Raw genomic sequence first — 22,462 nt, forward strand, 5'->3', positions numbered from 1 at the left:
AACACTTAGCAGTTTATAATCTTATTTATGTGATTATTCTATTGTTTACTCCTAAAGGTAAGAATTCTATAAGGGTAGGGGTCAAGTATTTTTATTTACTTATATCACACCAACACACCACTGTCTCACCAGCACTAGCTGTAGGTACTCAAAAAGCACTTGTACAAATTAATGATTTTTACATATATGAAAAAATTAAGGAAATTAAAATCAGCGCAAACTGTAGGAAATATATTTTACCCATTCTGATCCAACACATATATACACATATAAAATTGAAGCAAAACTTTCACAAAACAATACTTTGCCAGCTGTGTTGTACTCTTATATTTTCTATTTTGTTCTGTATTAAATATAAAAATGTAGATATAACCCACTAAGTTGGGTAGGACTGCAGACTGAGTTTGCACCGCATAGCTCTAAGACAATATAAGGAAAATGCCTCATTTCTACTAGCCCCTCCTCCTTCTTTGAAACACAATGGCTATATCTCAGTCTTTTCTGATGGAAAGTACAAGGATAATACCACTCCCTTCCCTATTAAAAGAAAGTTCCTCCTGCTGATACGTTCCAGCCTGTTCTCAAAGGAGGGTTAGAAAAATCTAAACCTGGCTTTCACTTAGGTCTTCTAGGCTTCTTTGGGCCACCAATAGCCAGTACTCTTTCACCCTACTTGGCTGAGCTCATTACAGGTGTGTGGTCAGTCAATGAATTTTAAGGCTGGCCACTCATTAATTTTGTTTTCTCAATTTGTTACAAACCAAAGGACATTCCTAAAACAAGAGGATCAAGGCAAATCAGTAAGTATTTGTGAATGTGTGAATTAAGGAGCCTGGCTGGGTAAGGGTGGCACAGTTCATGATCACTGGAGCTGATCCCTAGAGCTGTGGTTTTCATTTGTTCACTTACCAGAAGGCGTGGTGCTGTTTGGTCCCATCTTGAAATATTGATCTTTTATCATCTATTTTGGTAGCTATATATTGGAAGAACTCAAGTATGTATTTTAACTGAACACTATGCTGTGATATTCATAACTAACAAAAATATTTAAAAGCATTAGATAAGTCCAAACCTTCTATGTTTGATGAAAGCAAAGCAGTATACAAAATTGTATACAATGTATTCTCCCAATTGTGTTTAAACGTGTTTATAAATGTGCATGTTTAGAAAATATACACTGGAATCTCAACTTGGTGGTGGGATTAATAGTAATTTAAATATGCCTTTATTAAAATTCTTTTGAGAATAAACATTGCATTTATAATAGGAAAGGCTCAGTTGAAAATACAAATTTCCTATACATTAATATGTATTTGCAAATAGGCAAAATAACACTGTTATTAAAATGTTGGCTAAAGCCCAGGTTTCTATTGGCTGAGTTTAGAGACCCCTGTCCAGTTGGGATGTACATTCCACGTTCATGATATGCAATATCTTGTACTGTACAGTGATCCATCTTTTTCTCCTAGCCTGATTTTTTCCCTTTCCTGTCTAAGTTATAAAAGCTTACCAAGCCTTGTTTTTCATCTTTTTTGCTGAGGATTTCCTTACTCTCTGCCCTGCTCAAGATTGTTGATAATGAATGTTCACTTATGTGGCCCATTGCTTGATAATTTGGAAAGTTTTAATATTCCTTATTAAGGTCATCCATATGGCATGAGTTGAAGGGATGGAGAAGGTTTTGGATGAATTAGGCGATATCTTTCTGTTAAGTTTGGAAGATATCTAGTTATAGTGGGATTTATTATGCGTTCATTGTTAGCAGTCCTCACCCTTCTGGATTTTTACTTTCTAATAAAGGGGAAGGAATTCCTGGCCAGTTGTCCCATCTTTACTACTGCTTTGTTTTTCTTCTGATTTTGAACAAGTTAGGCAGTTATTCTGGGACGAATGATTTATTTTTTACTTTTGACTTCTGTACCTGGGGCCAGATGGAAGCAGATTTCAAGCATCTAAGCCTCCCTTTCCATCTACCTGCCTCTTTAGTTCTCTACAGCAAAAACCCAGTTAACACCTATGCTTATCTTTTCAATGCTGTGTGACCTTGAGTGAGTTTGATATTAGGTGCTTAAATGTTAGCTGCCTCTGCTGTTAGTAATGCAAAGATTCTTCTGCTTCTGTTTGAACACTTTAGGGATTGATGGGTAGAATCTTAGGATGATTTCATAGTCTATTTCCCTTATCATTTCCTTAGAGGGTGTGACTCTCAGTTGCCATTATCTGTGTTTTGCACTTTTGAGATAGTTCTCTTATCTTTACCAATCAAAGAAAAAAAAGTTGTATTTTCTTTCTTATTGCTTCCTTGTCCATGCAAAAAAAATTTTAAAATATTGTATTGATTTTTTTTTTTACAGAGAGGAAGGGAGAGGGATAGAGAGTTAGGAACATTGATGAGAGAGAAACATCGATCAGCTGCCTCCTGCACACCCGCTCCTGGAGATGTGCCCGAAACCAAGGTACAGCCCTTGTCGGAATAGAATCTGGGACCCTTCAGTTCGCAGGTCGGCGATGCTCTATCCACTGAGCCAAACCAGTTAGGGCCATGCAAATTTTTTGATTAATCTTTGTATTTAGCTGTAGAGATAGAGAGTTGTCACTTGAATGTGTGGAAGATTTAGGGGAGATAGGAAAGTCTGAAAACCTATATGCTTTGGAGGGAAATGATGGGACTAGTTATCTTATTTTTCAAGCTGAAGAATTTGAAGTTAAAGTGGTTTGCAAGTGGAAGCCATTTTTACTGGGAGAATGGTTTGTTAAGAATGTTACATTTGTAAGATTCCTGATTAGGTGGAGGTTGGGGTTTTGTAGAGTTAAAAGCTTGGAATCCAAAAAGGTATTGGTTGAATAAGTACTTGAACTTGAGTAAGTTACTTAATTTTCATTAATGTAAATAATTAGTGCCTTCCATCCCTCCACCCTCTCTTCCTTCTTCTCTCATATGTAACATTGGAGCAATGAAAGATCTCAGAGATCATTTAGTTCCCTGGTTTCCAGACTTCCCAATTTGAGAAAATAAATTGGACTGACATAGGCTTGTCAACTTTAATTTTCTAAAATAGCCCTAGCTGGTTTGGCTCATTTGATAAAGCGTCAGCCTGTGGACTGAAAGTTCCCTGGTTTGATTCCGGTCAAGGGCACATGTCCGGGTTGCAGGCTTGATCCCTGGTGGGGGACATACAGGAGGCAGCCGATCAATGATTCTCTCTCATCATTGATGTTTCTCTCTTCTTCTCCTTTCCTCTTTCTGAAATCAATACAAATATATTTAAAAATTTTTAAATAAAAATTATCAAAGAAAACTTATTATCTAATGCTTTATAAAAAAGACAACACACCCACAAAGCAGAAAGAGCAGTCTCTAAGAATAAAAGATGAACGTTTAAAAAAAAAATCAGCATGTTCATTACTGTTTTTCTGTTGGAAAATGTGCTATAAAGGATATTATTGGCTTACTTAAAAAATTGGAATACAGAAATTAGATATAAGCATTGGACCTATATTAAACTTACTAGAGTTGAAAACTCTACTGTCTCTGTGTAAAGGAAGGTCCCTGTTTTAGGAAATGCATACTAGTAAACTTTAGGGGTAAAGGGCCATGAAGTATGCAACTTACTCTCAAATGGTTCAGAAAAAAATTGTATATACATATATATACAAGGAGTATTCTATCTTGTATACTATATCATGTGTGTGTGCTATCGATTTAAGAAATGTCCAAAAATGTATGAGTTTATTTGAGCCAAAACTGATGAGAGTTGCAGGAAGCAAGATCTCAAATGAGAATAACAGTTTTGCAGTTTCTTTTATGCATTTGAAATTAAGGAGGGAAGGTGAAGAAGCTTACAGGTAGGCAAGGTGGAGATTGGATTACAGGTTAGCTAAGATTATGTGCTCTCTTGAGAGTGGTTACACCTGGTATTACAAAGGTGTGTTAACCTAGATGCACAAGAACAATGGCCAGGGCTGGCCTGGGGTGTCACTACCCATTATGACCTGCCCAGTTAGAGATTTATGATTTATTACAGAATCCCCCAACATTTTTTTTGTTGTTGTCTAGTGTAGAGACAGAGAAAGTACAAATGAATAAAGTAGGTCTGGTACCATATTAATAGATGAATCTGGATAAAGTGTATATAGGTTCTTTTCTTCCTATTCCTGCAATGTTTCTGTGTTTGAAATTATTTTAAAAGAAAAAGTTAAAAAGTACTATTTATTATAGCAAGTATAAAAATAAACCCGTAGAGCTTTGTGTTTTCTTTAACTCAAGTTAAACTCCCTGATAGATTTGACTTTTTCCTGAGACAGTATGGAAGAGATAAGGGAAACAGAATAGTTATGTTTAGACATGAGGAAAGACTGCGGCAATTTTTGACCTTAACATTATTATTTATTTATTTACTTATTTATTTATTTTTAAAATATATATTTTTATTGATTTTTTACAGAGAGAAAGGGAGAGGGATAGAGAGTTAGAAACATCCATGAGAGAGAAACATCGATCAGCTGCCTCCTGCACACCTCCTACTGGGGATGTGCCCACAACCAGGGTACATACCCTTGATTGGAATCGAACCTGGGACCTTTCAGTCCGCAGGCCGACGCTCCATCCACTGAGCCAAACCGGTTAGGGCTACAATGAAATTCTTGATATCTAAGGACAGTATTGTTATTTAGTTGCTGTATCTTAAATTGCTTGCTCATTTTTTTAAAATTTAATACCAATATTACTGCTAACAATCTGTCAACTAAATGAAATTTGACATATTTAAAGGTAGTTCTGTATCCCAGAATATATCTTTTTAGGATTTACTGCCTAAACACTGTGACTCAAAGTTACTTAAGCAATTCTTTTCTTTGTTTGTTTATGCCACTGACTTACTATATAGTTAGATGAGTTGTTTCTCAGTTTTTAAGGCCTTTTAAAATTTGTTTTTTTGTGTGATATAAATCATTTATATGATTCCAGAGTTAAAACTATATGTAGATCTACATTCATAGAAGCTTTACTTCCTTTCCTGTCTCTTCTTTTCCCCATAGGTAACCATTTTTGTTGGTTTTGTTTTCTATACACAAAGTAGAATTATAAACTCTGTTCTACACTGTGCTTTCTTAATTTAATGGTATAATTTGGAAATCACTCTAGTTCTGTTTTTGGAGATCTTCCTCATTCCTTTTATGTTGCTTGTCCTGTGTTGGAAGTGGCCTGTGTTGATTCAACCAGGCCTCTATTGTTGGACACTTAATAATATAAGGTAGTATAATAGATAGAGAAAGGAAAAGCTAGGAAATGACAGATATTATTAAAATTTGACCTAGTGCGTTTGAAAAGTTGATGCAAGGCTTACTTGGACACAGATCACTCGCAGGCCATACAAAATTATCAACTTTTAAAGATTATCCTGCTATATTTGGTCAAACATTTAATTAACTAACTCCTAATGCTTTGGCAGAGCCAGACCAAATGATTTTGCGGGTCTTATGTGGCCTGCAGGCCGGACGTTACCCACCCTTGGACTAGGGCAGTGATGGCGAACCTTTTGAGCTCGGCGTGTCAGCTTTTTGAAAAACCCTAACTTAACTCTGGTGCCATGTCACATATAGAAATTTTTTGATATTTGCAACCATAGTAAAACAAAGACTTATATTTTTGATATTTATTTTATATATTTAAATGCCATTTAACAAAGAAAAATCAACCAAAAAAATGAGTTCGCGTGTCAGAGGTTCGCCATCACTGGACTAGGGTTTACCCTAATCTAGTATGAACTCATCTTTACTTGATTATATCTGCAAAGTCCCTGTTTCCAAATAGGGTCACTTTCATAGGCATTGAGGATTAGGTTTCAACATATCTTTTGGGGGACATAGTTCAACCCATAACAATGCCTGACTGAAGCAGTCTGCAAAGCCAATGCAGACTCACTGTGAGATCAAACTGGATGAGCTGCAGTTTGAAACTGAAAGGCCAGGCTTCCAGCTACCTTCTGCCTCCATTGAACCTGCTTGGCCTGAGCCTTAGTGCTCTGTTCCTTTTAAAAATTTCACTAGGAAAGGAGGGGTGAGTGAGGACAGGAGAGGATGGCCTGGCCCCTAGGGTTTGGGTGAGTCCTCATGAGAAGCCATGGGGGAGGCTGGAATAGCATTCTCTTCTGATGCTAGCACAGCTAGTAGTTGTGCCTTGGTTCATTTTCTTTCTAACCTAATGCATCGTCTGCTTACCTGGCGAGCGCTGCATCTCTCAGGGGGCTGCACTCTGTAGCAGATCCTGAAATGTTCTCTTCAAAGGCAGTTAGCAGTGCAGACAGTTCTTAGGTAGGCCTTGACTAAGAAACTAACACTCCCACGATGAGAGCCATCAGTTTCACTCTTCTTACAGAAATTGTGTAAATAATAGAACACAGGTCAGAAATCCAGCTGTACACAGGAAAGCACTGTAGGATATTGATTTACATTTAGCAGGGAACAGCATCAGCCAAATAAAGTCATATAAAGAATAAGGATAAAAGATATTTTTCCTTCGTGATAAGGTAATATTTGCAGGTAAGAAGTGTGGGAGAGCTATATAAGTCAAAGATGAGAGAATCATGCCTCACACTGGGGATCGAGCCCACAACCTGGGCATGTGCCCTGAATTGGAATTGAACTGTGATCTCCTGGTTCATAGGTTAACGCCCAACCACTGAGCCATGCTGGCTGGGCAGCATTACATTTTTAATTGCTTTAACATATTTAAAAAATTTTAACATTTTAAACTTTATGATTGTACAACCTTTATTGATTTAATCTAAACTTTATATATTGAAAAGTTGTAAAATATAAGCTAACTAAGATCTTCAGTATATGTATCTGATTTGCAGGTAGAACAGTTTTGTGTAATCAAGGAAGTAGTGAGACTAGGATGAGGCAAAGCATATTTCACAGACCAGTTAGCAAACTAGGTCAAGTGCTGAGGTTTAATGACTACTAATTTGCTACATATCTTAGTGTCATTGCTCCCATTTCTTGTCAGACAGAGCCAGTGTTCTGTTTTTGAGACCTATATCTTGATTCTTGTTTCTCTCACTTCTGTCAGGAAATTTTGATTAGAATATATCTTCAATCTGACTACTTTTCCCCCCATTTATTTTTCTTTATTGATTAAGGTATTACATATGTGTCCTTTTTGCCCCATTGTCCCCCCTCACCCTCCCATAATCTGACTACTTCTTACTGCTCAACACCAGTCCATATCACCATTTTTAAAAAAATATATATTTTATTGATTTTTTTACAGAGAGGAAGAGAGAGGGAGAGTTAGAAACATTGATGAGAGAGAAACATCGATCAGCTGCCTCCTGCACACCTTCTACTGGGGATGTGCCCGCAACCAAGGTACATGCCCTTGACTGGAATCAAACCTGGGACCCTTCAGTCCGCAGACTGACGCTCCATCCACTGAGCCAAACTGGTTACAGCCCATGTCACCATTTTATCTTGCTGGGGTTGGTGTAAATTTCCTCTGTGCTTCCAAACTTGTCTTTATTTGCTACAACAGTTAGAGTGATTACCCTGCTCATTTCTCTGCTTAAAATATTCCAGAACAGTTTCCTTAGAAAGCAGTGTCATCTATTGAATAGAAACATATATTAGAGTATCAAGAGTGGGAATGTACAAGAAAGGGAAAGACGTCAAGATTACTCTCAGAGTAAAGACTGAACTCTTTTTTCTCCCCATCTCCTCTCCCATCCTCATCTCCTTTACTTTACCTCATCTCCTCTCTTACCATTCTCTCCTTTGCTGTAGCTTGTTCTAGCTCCAGCTACACTCACTTCATTACTATTCCCCGAAGAGCCCAAGAGGGTCCTTGCTGTAGCCTTGGCCTATACTGCTTTTAATCTAGATATCCTCATGCTTTATTTCTTCCTTTAGGCCTCTCAAATGCCTTCCCTGTATAAAACAGGCCCCCTCCTCTTGGTGCTCTCTCCCCTTACCCTGGTTTCTCCTTCAGAGTCCATATTTATTGTCTGTTTCACCCCATTATTGTTAGGGTGTTATCTCATTCTTTCCTGAGGTCCTACCCAGCAGTTTGGCATTCAGTAACCACTTATTGAATGATTGGCTGGATTTGCAATTTCTTCTTCAGTGGCTCCTTCCTCTGCCTAGAGAAATATGCAGGCCACTCCAATTTTTGGGCCATGGGAGAAGTAGGGCTGCCTTCCCTGTAACAAATGTTTCTACAAAGGTAATCTGGGGGCTTCTTCCCCTTTCTCACTGCTCAGATATTTATATTCTGTTATTCTTTACCAGTCAAGCAAATGAACCTGTTTTCTAAGTGACTTTCCTGTGTTTGGGACCAATGCTTTCCTTTTCCTGCATTTGGTATGATTTTATATAAGTAATAACATTTTGGCATTTCTTCCTTTATTCAGTGAGCAAATAGTATTGTAGCAGATATTATGGGCCAGGCTGGATCCCAGACTGAATATCAGGGTTTAAAGAGATGGAGAGCCTGCCTTTTCCTTAAGGAGCTTAGAGTTCATTGTATGGTTGGAAGTGTCAGACATTGGGACAGGTAACCACTATAAGAGGAATGCAGAGGGAGGTCGAAATACACAGATGGTTTGCATAGGCCTGCTCCAGGAATCTTGACAGTGGGCAGGAGTTTGCCAGGTAAAGAAACAGGTAAAAGATGCTTCAATGCGAGGAAATAATTTGGGCAAAGGCAGAGAGAGCCATACTTGTTTTTTTTTTTAATATATATATTTTATTGATTTTTTACAGAGAGGAAGGGAGAGGGATAGAGAGTTAGAAACATCGTTGAGAGAGAAAAATTGATCAGCTGCCTCCTGCCCACCCCCTACTGGGGATGTGCCTGCAAGCAAGGTACATGCCCTTGACTGGAATCGAACCTGGGACCCTTGAGTCCGTAGGCCAACACTCTATCCACTGAGCCAAACCAGTTAGGGCCATACTTGTTTAGAGTAGCACAAATCCATGAGTTCTGTTGGAGCATAAAATATAATGCAGGCTGTGGTGATGGACAAGGGCATGATAGTTATGCAAGAGACTGATCTTGACACTTCTAAATGATTATGTGTATTCTGTACAGGGATGAGACTTTCATCCTGCAGCTCATGCATTTGGGCATGTGTACCTGTATAAGTGTGAAGGGAGGTGGGCAGGAAAAGTAAGGGAAGGATGAGAGGCAGTTTTTTGTTTCCCCCACAGCAGTCTAGAGAGAGATGAGAGAACAATAGGATGGTAGAAGGAATTGGTAAGTAACTAAAAGACATGCTGCTGGGAGCTTACATGCCATTTGGGAGAAATGGTCACCAACCTTAACCATGTAATAATTCATTGCTGATGACCGTGTCCTCTTCTCTGCAGAGGCCATCCCAGCCATCATGGAGGTGGCTGAGTTGGAGAGTCGGCTGAATCCCGGCTGTAAGATCATGACCTTCAGACCTTCCATGGAGGAGTTCCGGGAGTTCAACAAATACCTCGCATACATGGAATCTAAGGGAGCCCACCGAGCTGGTCTTGCAAAGGTGATTCTCCTCAGATCCTTTAAACCAGAATGATCACTTGGCCTTTCAGTTATGCTCTTAGTCTTCATGATGTGGGAAATGGTTTCTTCCAAAGGAAGATATTTGTAAAATCTTTGTTCTTGTTAATCTTATGGAGCATTTATTTTTTTCAAAGAATATATTTTTTAACTCTTTTTTTTTTTTAATATATTTTATTGATTTTTTACAGAGAGGAAGGGAGAGAGATAGAGAGTCAGAAACATCGATCAGCCGCCTCCTGCACACCCCCTACTGGGGATGTGCCCGCAACCCAGGTACATGCCCTTGACCGGAATCGAACCTGGGACCCTTCAGTCTGCAGGCCGACGCTCTATCCACTGAGCCAAACCGGTTTCGGCTATTTTTTAACTCTTTATAGTAGATTGTGTTCTGGGTTTTTTTGTTGTTGCTTATTTTAAACCAAAAGCAGTTCATGGAAATCACGGAGATTGATATATGAGTTTTAGAGGTGTTATTCATCAGTTTCCCATAGAGGACAGTTATTAACTCCCCTCCCCCCTTCTCCTATTCTTCCCTCTCTCCCTTTTCTTTTTTCTTTCTGTCTTTCTTTTATTTTTATTTTATTTTTTAAAATATATTTTATTGATTTTTTTACAGAGAGGAAGGGAGAGGGATAGAGAGTTAGAAACATCGATGAGAGAGAGACATCGATCAGCTGCCTCCTACACACTCCCTACTGGGGATGTGCCCGCAACCAAGGTACATGCCCTTGACTGGAATTGAACCTGGGACCCTTGAGTCCACAGGCCAACACTCTATCCACTGAGCCAAATCGGTTAGGCTCTGTCTTCCTTTTATAAAAAAAAAAATTTAACATGCCCTAGCCAGCTTGGCTCAGTGGATAGAGTGTCGACCTGTGGTCTGAAGGGTCGTGGGTTTGATTCTGGTCAAGGGCATATGCCTGGGTTGTAGGCTCGATCCCAAGTAGGGGGTGTGCAGGAGGCAGCCGATCAATGATTCCTTCTCATCGTTGATGTTTCTGTCTCTCCCTCTCCTTTCCTCTCTGAAATCAATAAAAATATATTTAAAAAAAAAGAATATCCTACTCCTAAAATTTTTTTAACAGATCTATTGAGTTATAATTGACACACTATATAATTCACTCATTTAAAGTATGTAATTCAATGGTATTTTGTATATTCATAGAACATCATTAGTCATTCCCATATATAATTCCAATTAGCAGTCACTCTCTAGTCTCTGCTATGCACCCAGCCCTAGGCACTAATCTACTTTCTTTCTCTTATAGATTTGCCTATTTTATTTTGTTTTCAGTTATTTGTTCACCAAGGATGGAGATTGCATACTAGGTACCAGGCACTATACCATATGTGGGAGGAAGTGGGGGACAGAGCAGACCAACCAAGTTCCTACCTTCATGGAGCTTATATTCTGGTGGTAGCATCTCAAGATGGTGAGATAATAACATTTGAGCAGAGACCTAAAGGCTATAAAGAAACCGACATTTCATGATGTGGGACAGAAGGAATAGAAGCCCAGAGGCCTGGGGGTTGACTTGAGCTTCATGTATGGAATGAATAGGAAGAGGGTGTGTGGAAAGGAAGAGAGTGGAAAAAGGTGAGAGCCCTGGAAGGGGCCAAATGGTATTAGGCTTGACTGGCCATAGTAACTACAGCAGGAAGCATTGATGACTTAGAGCAGAGGAGAGGAGGACATGATGACTGTTTATTTGATGATTTGTTATTTTGTGATATTGGTTTGAAAAGATCCCAATGGCTCTTATGGGAAGAATGACTTTGTTGGGGGAATCAGAGCTGCAGCAGAGAGTACTCTCAAGGGTAATTGTGATTTGCTCAGGGTCAGAATAGTGGTCATGGAGGCGCTGAGGACTGCATTGCAGGTTTAACCTATAGACCCAAAGTTAGAGCTTTGAAAGAGAGAGACTGTTCTTTGATTTCGACTTGAGATGGATTTTGTGTCTCTTCCATACTGGAAATCTATTTCAATTTAAACATTTTTCTCAGAAGAACATATTTTATTGCAGTTATTTCATTATTTTTCTAAAGGTTAAGTTCATAATCTGGGTTTCTGTGGACTTGTCAGCATCACTACCTTAATTCCTGAGCTCTGGCAGAGCCCTCTCGACTGTGAATGGGTTTCGGGTTCTCCTTGGAATCCCCATCTCTTCAGGAAGGTCCAGGAGCATCGAGAACAGACAGTAGCTGAAGAGAGAGCTTTAGGACTGCAGGGGTCAGTGTTCTAGTCCTACTGTGCGTGGATTCTGATGCTTATAACACAGTTCATGGCTGTTGTGGCATCCATCCCCTGAAGTCTCTAATTCTGTTTTGTAATGTTCAAGGCCCTCCTAGGACAGATTTAAAATTTGAGGAAATTAAGTTGAGGGAAGATTTATTAGGGGTGGGTGAGAGATAAAAAAGGGAAGATAAACCCTAGCTGGTTTGGCTCAGTGGATAGAGCATCGGCCTGCGGACTGAAGGGTCCTGGGTTTGATTCTGGTCAAGGGCACATGCCCGGGTTGTGGGCTCGATCCCCAGTAGGGGGTGTGCAGGAGCAGCCGATCAATGATTCCCTCTCATCATTGATGTTTCTATCTCTCTCTCCCTTCTCCCTTCCTCTCTGAAATAAATAAAAATATGTTAAAAAGCAGGAAAATAAAACAAAGAGAAAGTAAAGGTTTATGATGAATTTCTCAGATGAGTGATCTTTAGTTTAACCACTTTATTGGGTTAACTCTTTTAAAGAACCCATTTTTGAAACCTCAATACTTCCAGATTATTTGGGGGAGAATAGTCATTCTCAGTTTAAGAGAATGTTACCATTTTAGAATCGTTTGACAGACACAATTTACCATAAACTCGCAGTGAGTTGGCAAGAACTTGGGCTTTGTTGGGGTAAAGGGGAGTTGAGGGTGACTGTCCTCTTCTCTGGGCTCTGAGTGCAGCCCTTTGTCCTGTTCTCCCCCTTTTGTTTCTTGAAAACATACATAGTCTTGTGTTCCATAGAGATTAGTGATTGTCCTGTGGTGGGGTGGCAGGCACGTTTAGTAACATGAGAAGAGGAAGCAGCAACTGTCCTCACGAGGGACTGTCAGGCACGGAGTGCACCTGCGCTGCCTTTGGCACTATGGATCAGAATGAAGTTAATGAGAACTACAGTTAGCTTTCTGAATGTTGAACAAAACACACCTGGGTCCAGACTTTTTTGAAAAGTGAGACTCATTGAGCAAGTTGGAGATACTCATTTATTCAGCTTGTGAAAATTTCCTTTTACTTAATTAGGAATACAGTGAACTGTTTGTTTTTAGTCATCTTTGCCATCTCTATCAAGTCACAAATTCAGTTTTACCTATTTTTCCTCTTTTTTCTGGAATTTGCAGCAAATAACTGTATAAAATTGCATCTAATCAAATTAGATTGCAAAAATCAAAGCTATTAATGTTGCTAGTTTGCTTTGAGGGCTAGCCCTGGGGAACAGAGCCACCCATGAGCGTCTTCGTTAATGCACCATTAATGAATTGGTCTTGATTTATGATTTGAGGAAGATGGTTGAGTAGTTCCTCAGTTTCTCAAGAAGTGACTTTGGTCTCAGATTACAGTCTGTCTTAGTTTTTATTTTAGCAACATCTTTTGTATTTTATTTTTAATTTATCTTTATTGTTGAAAGTATTACAGATGTCCCCCTTTCCCCTCATTGACGCCCCCTTCCCTTCTTCCCTTCTTCCCCTAGGCCTTCACCACACTATTGACTGTGTCCATGGGTTATGCATATGTGCATAAAACTTCTTTGGTTAATCTCTTCCTGTCCCCCTCCTTCCCTCTGAGATTTATATTTTAGATTTAACTTTTATTTCCAGAGTGAGAGATTTGGCACCCTAACAAAGTTGGTGGTTGAGTTGGGAAAGTGTAGAGCAGTGGTTCTCAACCTGTGTGTCGCGACCCCCAACGACCCTTTCACAGGGGTTGCCTAAAACCATCCTGCATATCAGATATTTACATTACGATTCATAACAGTAGCAACATTACAGTTATGAAGTAGCAACGAAAATAATTTTATGGTTGGGTCACAACATGAGGAACTGTATTTAAAGGGCCAGAATGTTGAGAACCGCTGGTGTAGAGTGATAGCCTCCTTAAATGTAAAGCTTGTATTGTTTTTGTGGAGGAAGGGTATGATGAACCATTATTATATCTAAAACTAGAGGCCTGATGCATGAAATTCATGCAATTGGGAGGGGGTCCCCCTCAGCCCAGCCTGCACCCTCTCCAATCTGGGACCCCTTGGGGGATGTCCAAATGCCGGTTTAGGCCCGATCCCGGGGATTGGGCCTAAACCGTCAGTCAGACATCCCTCTCACAATCCTGACCGCTGGCTCCTAATCGCTCACCTGCCTGCCTGGTCACCCGTAACTGCCCCCCCCCGCCCCCCCACCAGCCTGATCACCCCTCACTGCCTCTGCATGCCAGTCTGATCACCCCTAATAGCCCCCACTGCCGGCCAGGTTGCTCCCAACTGCCCCCTCCCTGCTGGCCTGGTTGCTCCTAACTGCCCCCTCGCTGGCCTGGTCACCCCTTACTGTCCCCCCTGCTGGCCTGGTCACTCCCAACTGCCCCCCTGCCGGCCTAGTTGCCCCTCACTGCCCCCCCTGCTGGCCTAATTGCCCCCAACTGCATCCCCCCCCCCCCACCGGCCTGGTGTCCCCTAACTGTCCCCCACCCCCACCCCCCAGCCCCCATCAGCCTGGTTGCCTCTTACTGCTGGCCTGCCCTCACCAACCCCCCTGCAGGCCTGGTTGTAGGCAGTCTTCTTGTGAGGGTCAATTTGCATATTACCTCTTTATTATATAGGATGGGTGGCCCAGCAGTGTGGCTCAGTGGTTTAGTGTGGACCTATGAACCAGGAGGTCACGGTTCGATTCTAGATCAGGGCACATGCCCAGTTATGGGTTTGATCTCCAATAGGGGACGTACAGGAGGCAGCCAATCAGTGATTCTCATCATTGCTGTTTGTTTCTTTTTCATTTTTTAAAATATATTTTTATTGATTTCAGAGAGAGGAAGGGATTTTATTGAGAATCATTGATCGGCTGCCTCCTGCAAGCCCCTATTGGGGATCGAGCCCATAACCCGGGCATGTGCCCTTGACTGGAACTGAACCTCGGACCCTTCAATCCGCAGCTGATGCTCTATCCATTGAGCCAAACAAGCTAGGGCCATCATTGCTGTTTCTATCTTCCCCCCTCCCCTCTGAAATCAATAAAAGTATATTAAAAAACAATGGGTGAACTTCTTTCATACAGTAATCTGGACATAGACTCTCCTGAGCCATAGGTTATGCACCTTATGTAGTTTCAGGAATAGCCTAGGAAGTACAGATAGCGATGCCCTCAAGGTGAAGAAAGATTGTAAGAACACTACTCTTCTTCCTGCTCTTAGGCAGATGGTAGTAATAGCAACTTATTTGAAGATAAGTAGTACAGCCGAGCCAGTGTAGGTCAGTGGTTGGGTGTCAACCCATGTACCAAGAGGATGCTGGTTCAATTCCTGGACAGGCCACATACCTGGGTTGTGGCTCGATCCCCAGTAGGGGGCATGCCGGGAGCAACCAACCAATTTGTCATTCTTATTTTTTATCTTTACCTTTTTCTTCTTCTTCCTCTTAAAGAATACCCTTCAGCATTTCATATAATACTGGTTTGGTGGTGAACTCCTTTAGCTTTTTCTTGTCTGTGAAGCTCTTTATCTGACCTTCAATTCTAAATGATAGTTTGGCTGGGTAGAGAAATCTTGGTTGTAGTTTCTTGCTATTCATCACTTTGAATATTTCTTGCCACTCCCTTCTGGCCTGCATAGTTTCTGTTGACAAATCAGCTAATAGTCGGATGGACGCTCCCTTGTAGGTAACTAACTGTTTCTCCCTTTTTTAAATATATTTTTATTGATTTCAGAGAGGAAGAGAGAGAGAGAGGAACATTAATGATGAGAGAGAATCATTGATCCGTTGCCTCCTGCATGCCCTCCACAGGGGATCAAGCCCGCAACCCAGGCATGTGCCCTTGACCGGAATCAAACTTGGGACCCTTCAGTCTGCAGGCTGACACTCTATCCACTGAGCCAAACCAGTGAGGGCTAACTGTTTTTCTCTTGCTGCTTTTAAGATTCTCTCTTTGTCTTTTGTCCTTGATATTTTAATTATGATGTCTTGGTGTGGACCTCTTTGGATTCCTCTTGTTTGGGATTCTCTGTGCTTCCTGGACTTGTAAGTCTATTTCTTTCACCAGGTAGGGGAAGTTTTCTGTCATTATTTCTTCAAAAAGGTTTTCAATATCTTGCTCTCTCTCTTTTTCGGGCACTCCCATAATTCGGATGTTGGTACGCTTGAAGTTGTCCCAGAGGCTTCTTACTCTATCTTCATATTTTTAGATTCTTTTTCTTTTTGCTCTTCTGGTTGGGTGTTTTTTGCTTCCTTGTATTTCAAATAATTGATTTTATTTTCAGGATCCTCTAGTCTACTATTGAATCCCTGTATATTATTCTTTATTTCAGTCAGTGTATGCTTAATTTCTGACTGGTCCTTTTCCATTTTTTTGGCATTCTCACTGAGATCCTTGAAAGTCTCACTAAGTTCCTTGGAGGTTTCTAGAAGATTCTTGGGTTACCTTATAACTCTGGTTTTGAATTCTATATCTGGTAGTTTGCTTTCTTCCATTTCTTTCATTTGTGACATGCTTCTTTGTCTCTGCATTTTGGCTATTTTCCTGTGTTTGTTTCTATGTATTGGGTAGCTGGTAAGTCTTGTGGCCTTGTGTAGTAGGTGTCTTATAGGGCCCAGTGGCTTAGCCTGCCCAATCACCTGAGGTGGACACTCTTGGTGCACCCCTTTGTGGGCTGTGTGCATAGTTTTGTTGAAGTTGAGCCTTGATTGCTGTTGGTGTCACTGGGAGGAATTGACCTCCAGGCCAATTGGCTGTGAGGACCAGCTGCGACTACAGTGGGAGAGCTTTTGTGAGGGAGACAACCTTACGGAGCAGGACTTGCTTCAGTGGGGCTTTGGTGCTCACTGAGTCTGCCCCTTGAGTGCGTTGCTTATGGATGTGAAGAGTTGTAATCTGGTATGATTTCACACTGACCACTGGGTACACTGGCTCTTGGGTCTCCAGGGAGGTGCAAAGTCAGCCACTGCCTGGGGTCACCAGCAGGAGCTACAGAGAGATCTGAAGATTCCTCCTCTTTGTTTGGGGTTTGGAAGTGTCCAGATGAGGCCCAACTGTGAAGCAAGGTGGCTGGTGCTGGGCAGAAAGCTGCCCCCCCCCCCCCAAGTTCCTGCCCTGATGCCAGACAGTCCAGTTTCTCCCCGTATGTGTCTGGATCCCTCAGAGCCTCGCCTGGCACTGGAGCTCAGAGAAACTGGGAGGTTGTAAATTCAGTTCATGGTGCCAGCATTTTAAGAGGAGCAGCTGGGTCTCCAGCAGCCTGTGTGTCACTCAGCCCCAATCCACACTGGTTTTTACAGTCCATTGTTCTTAGTGCCCATAGGGACTTCTTTCCCCAGCTCTGGAACCCTGGGCTGGGGGTCTGGTGTGGGGCTGGGACCTTGCTCCTCCAGGCAGCCTCCGCAGAGGCGATCTCCCTCCTGATTAAAACAACTCACCCGGGTGCCCGACCAGCCCGTTCCGCGCCTCTGCATCTCCTACCAGTCTCAGTGTGCTTTTTTCTTTACTTCTCTAGTTGTAGGACTTCCATCAGCCAGCTTTCTGGCGGTTCTGGATGATAGTTGTTCTGTATTTAATTGTAATTTTGATGTGGTTGTGGGAGGCAGCAAGTACAGGTGTTTACCTATGCTGCCATCTTGGTTCTCTTCCTCAATAAAAACATCCTCTATAATAAAAAGCTAATATGCAAATAGACCAAGTGGCAGAATGACCAGTCACTTTGATGCACACTGACCACCAGGGGGCAGACGCTCAAAGCAGGAGGTGCCCCCTAGTGGTCAGTGCAGTTCCACAGGGGGAGCGCCGCTCAACCAGAAGCCCAGCTCACAGCTGGCGAGCGCAGCGGCAATGGCGGGAGTTTCAGTGAGCCGAGCGGTAAGGAGTGAGGGGTCCTGGACTGTGAGAGGGATGTCTTACTGCCAGCTTAGGCCCGATCCCTGTGGGGAGCAGGCCTAAGCCAGCAGGTGGACTTCTCCTGAGGACTCCCAGACTGCGAAAGGGTGCAGGCTGGGCTGAGGAATCCCTCCCCCCCGAGTGTACGAATTTCATGCACCAAGCCTCTAGTCTACACTAATACAAGACAAACATGCAAATTGACTGTACTTTTGCTATGCCTTAAGCCACACCAACCAGCCAATCAGAGCGGCTATATGCAAATTAGCCCATTCAAGATGGAGGTTAATTTGCATATACCGGCTGGGAGCGAAGACTGAAGACAATGTGGAAGTGAAGCACTACAGAAGGGAACAAAGTAGAGGCAGCGGAGACAGGAACAGAGCCAAGGCTGCGGAGGTGGGAGGCGGGAGAGGAAACCCAGTTGGGCGGCTGGGAGCGGCAGGGGAAACCCAGCTGTGGCGGCTCGGAGTGGGAGCGAAGCCCGCCTCAGCGGGTTTTGCTCCCTACTCTGCTTTGATCCAGCCTCAGGAAGCCCTGTTCTTGCAGGAATCTTCCTGCAACGGGCCTCTAGTCCTATGTAATAAAAGGGCAATATGCAAATTAACCATCACTCCATCATAAAGATGGTGGTGCCCATAGCCACAAGATGGTGGCGCCCAGTCCTCTCAGCCCCGCCGGAGTCCCCCCATTCCCGGGGTGGGGGGGCAACCGCTGAGAGCGGGCAGTGTGTGTGGCCTGGTGGAAAGCTTGCCTTGTTGCCACGGCGACAAGGCAAGTGTTCCACCCCGGCAACAGAGGGCCTCTGGGCAGTGGGCACAGAGTGGTGGGGGGCAGCGGGGAATGCTTGCGTCATCTCCCTGGTGACGAGGCAAGCATTCTACTCCTGGCCGCAGATGGGCCTCTGGACTGTGGAGAGCCTCTGGGTAGTGGAAACGGAGCAGCCAGGCCCTGCAGAGAGCTACTGGCACACAGATTCGTGTGCAGGGCTACTAGTATTAAATAAAAAGATCAGTAGTGCAAATATAGATTTTGGTTGAAAAATTTCAAATGGGGCTCTAGCTGGTTTGGCTCAGTGGATAGAGTGTGAGCCTGTGGACTAAAGGGTCCCAAACTCGATTCCAGTCAAGGGCACATGCCTGGGTTGCGGACTTGATCTCTGGGGCATGCAGGAGGCAGCCAATCAATGATTCTCATCATTGATGTTTCTATCTCTCCCTCTCTCTCTGGAATCAATAAAAATATATTAAAAAAAGAAAAATTTTAAATGGGGTGTTGGGCATAGGCTGGGGTTGGGAAAATCGTGATATAAAATATATTTTTTAAATTTGATATAATCAGGAAGGTAAACATTAGGAGGAATGGGTTTCCTTCATTTAGATCAGTGGTTCTCAACCTTGGCTGCACATTAGAGTCACCTGGGAATCTTTTTAAAATCCTGATTTCTGGGCCTCATCCTCTGGAAATTCTGTTTCTTTGTTACTCATGTTGTGGCCCCCCTCCTTTCCGGAGGATGAGGCCCAGAAATCAGGATTTTTAAAAGATTCCCAGGTGATTCTAATGTGCAGCCAAGGTTGAGAGCCACTGATTTAGATTAATTAAATGTAAAGGTTTACCATTACAGTATTTTACAATCCTCTGTGAGTTGTGCTTCCATTTCCTGTATAAGAACATCTGATGTGTTAAGGTTTTAAATTACAGTCCGTAGAAGCACAAATGGTAGTTACAAAATAGTCATGGGTAAGTTAATAAGGCATAGGATATATAGTCAATAATATTATGATAACTATGGTGCCAGTTGGGGTGCTGGAAATAATCAAGGACCACGATGTAAAGTATATGATTGTCTCACCACTAAGCTCTTCACCTGAAACCAATACAAAATAAAATTGAAAGAAAAATAAAATAAAATTACAGTCTCAAAATAAGATTTTTGCTATAGGCCTGAATTTATGAATTTTTAAAGTTCTGTCTGAACACTTAAAAGTAAATTAATACCTGCACTTAATATTTACAATAGTTAGATTTTGGTAAATTTATTGTATTTCTTGCTCGTATAACTTTTGAAAAGAAAAATTACTATAATTAAAAAAAATCATCACTTAAGGATATTTTTTTAATTGATTTTAGAGAGAGAGAAAAGAAGAGAGAGAGAGAGAGAGACAGAGAGAGAGAGAGAGAGGATGAAAAACAGCGATCAATTGCCTCCTGTATGCAGCCCAATTGGAGATCAAACCCACAATATTTTTGGTATGTGGACTGAGTCACTTTTAGACATATTTATTTTCTTTTTTTTTTCTTTTTAAAAGTATATTTTATTGATTTTCTTCAGAGAGGAAGGGAGAGGAATAGAGAGTTAGGAACATCAATGAGAGAGAAACATTGATCAGCTGCCTCCTGCACACTCACCACGGGGATGTGCCCGCAACCACGGTACATGCCCTTGATTGGAATCGAACCTGGGACCCTTCAGTTCGCAGGCCAGCGCTCTATCCACTGAGCCAAACCGGCTAGGGCTTGTTGATCTTTTGTATTGTTTTTTTTTTTTTTTTTTGGTCTATATGTCATTTATCTCCACTCTGATCTTTATTATTTCCTTCCTTCTGCTTACACTGCGCTTTTCTTGTTGCTCTCTTTCTAACTCTTTGAGTTGTAGGGTTAGGTAATTTATTTTCATTGTTTCTTGTTTTTTGCAGTAGGCTCGTAGAGCTATGAACTTCCCTCTCAAGACTGCTTTCACTGTGTCCCGTAGGTTTTGGATTGTTATGTTTTCATTGTCATTTGTTGCCATGATATTTTTTATTTCTTCTTTGATCTCTCTGGTTACCCAGTCATTGTTTAATAGCATGGTATTTAGTCTCCATGTGTTTGATTTTTTTCGATTGTTTATATTGTAGTTGACTTCCAGTTTTATGCCATTGTGATCTGAGAAGATGCTTGATATGATTTCAATTTTCTTGAATTTGAAGAGACTTTGTGACCCAATATATGGTCTATCTTTGAAAATGACCCATGTGCACTTGAGAAGAATGTATATTCTGTGGCTTTGGGGTGAAATATTCTGAAGATGTCAATTAATTCCATCTGTTCTAGTGAGTCATTTAGGATTGATGTTTCTTTGCTGATTTTTTGTTTAGAGGATTTGTCCAATGGTGATAGTGGGGTGTTAAAGTCCCCTACTATGATTGTATTGCTGTCAATCTCTCCCTTGATCTCTTCCAGAAGTTTTCTTATGTATTTGGGTGCTCCTATATTGGGTGCGTATATGTTTAACAGAGTTATTTTTTCTTGTTGGATTGCTCCCTTTAGTAATATGAAGTGGCCTTCCTTATCTCTTTTCATGTCTTTCACTTTGAGATCTAATTTGTCAGATATAAGTATTGCTACCCCAGCTTTATTTTTCATTTCCATTCGCCTGAAAAACCTTTTTCTTTCCCTTCACCATCAGCCTGTGTGTGTCTTTTTTTCTAAGGTGGGTTTCCTGTTGACAGCAGATATATGGGTCATGTTTCCTTATCCACTCAGTTACCCTATGTCTTTTGATTGGGGCATTTAATCCATTTACATTTAAAGTTATTATTGATAGATACTTGTTTGTCGCCATTTTTATTCTTTACCCCTGTGTTCCTTCCTTGTTTCTTATTTATTTATTTATTTATTTATTTATTTATTTATTTTTTAAAGCAGACCCTTTAACATTTCTTGCATTGCTGGTTTGGTGGTAATAAACTCCTGTAGTCCTTTTTTGTCTGTGAAGCTCTTGATTTCACCCTCAATTTTGATTGATAGCCTTGCTGGCTACAGTATTCTTGGATTCAGACCCTTCCTTTGCATGAATTTGTATATTTCATTGTATTCCCTTCTTGCCTGATGTGTTTCTGTTGAGAAATCCGTCGCTAGCATGATGGGGGATCCTTTGTAAGTAACTTTCTGTCTGTCTCTGGCCGCTTTTAAGATTCTTGCTTTGTCATTGGTGTTTGCCAATTTAATTATAATGTGCCTTGGCTTTGGTGTTTTGGGGTTCATTTTGTTTGGGACTCTGTGAGCTTCTTGGGTTTGTGTGAGTTTTTTCTTCCCTTTATCAGGGAAGTTTTCTGTCATTATTTTTTCAAACAGGTTTTCCATTCCTTGCTCAGTTTCCTCTTCTTCTGGCACCACTATTATGCAGATGTTGTTTCGTTTCGTGTTGTCCCAGAGTTCTCTTAGGCTCTCCTGCTTTTTTTTTTTTTTTTTTAAATCTTTTTTATTGATTTTTTACAGAGAGGAAGGGAGAGGGATAGAGAGTTAGAAACATCGATGAGAGAGAAACATCGATCAGCTGCCTCCTGCACACTCCCTACTGGGGATGTGCCCACAACCAAGGTACATGCCCTTAACTGGAGTAGAACCTGGGACCCTTGAGTCCGCAGGCTGACGCTCTATCCACTGAGCCAAACCAGTTAGGGCTCTCCTCCTGCTTTTAATTTTTTTTTTTCTAGATGCTGCTCTGCTTGGGTATTTTTCCTACCTTGTCTTCTGCTCACTGATGCGGTCCTCTCCTTCTTCTAGTCTACTGTTGATGCTTTCTATTGAGTTCTTTATAGCAGTGATGTCATTTTTCATTTCTTCTTGGTTCTTCATTTCCTCTTGGTTCTTACACATATTGTTGAATTTGTCTTCCATTCTTTTCATCCACCTTATGACCATTTCTCTGAATTCTTTCTCTGACAGGTTGTTTGTCTCCATTGCCTCTATTTCGTTTACTTCCTTTTCTGGTGATGGCTGTTTTTCTTTCATATGCGGGTTGTTTCTTTCTCTCCATGATCTCTCTTCT

At 41.4% G+C, this 22,462-nt stretch overlaps 1 protein-coding gene across 8 annotated transcripts in view; it reads left to right on the plus strand.

The window, feature by feature from the left end:
- KDM4C (lysine demethylase 4C) overlaps nucleotides 1-22,462 on the plus strand; it is a 335,140-nt gene that overhangs the window by 4,814 nt on the left and 307,864 nt on the right. For 6 of the 8 annotated variants that reach the window (XR_004971309.1, XM_036331125.1, XM_036331127.1 and 3 more), the window contains exon 2: nucleotides 9,367-9,527. The exons of 1 other annotated variant lie outside the window; for it this stretch is intronic. Coding sequence is in view for 5 of the 7 variants with exons in the window: in XM_036331125.1 (XP_036187018.1) it covers nucleotides 9,384-9,527 (144 nt within the window). In the remaining 2 variants the exon portion in view is untranslated. Of the gene's footprint in view, nucleotides 1-9,366; nucleotides 9,528-22,462 lie in introns of those variants that run through there. One more of the 8 variants, XM_036331124.1, reaches the window with a different exon arrangement.

The sequence above is a fragment of the Myotis myotis genome, unplaced genomic scaffold (genome assembly GCF_014108235.1).
Source record: "Myotis myotis isolate mMyoMyo1 unplaced genomic scaffold, mMyoMyo1.p scaffold_m19_p_12, whole genome shotgun sequence".
In the NCBI taxonomy this organism is placed as follows: Eukaryota; Metazoa; Chordata; class Mammalia; order Chiroptera; family Vespertilionidae; genus Myotis; species Myotis myotis.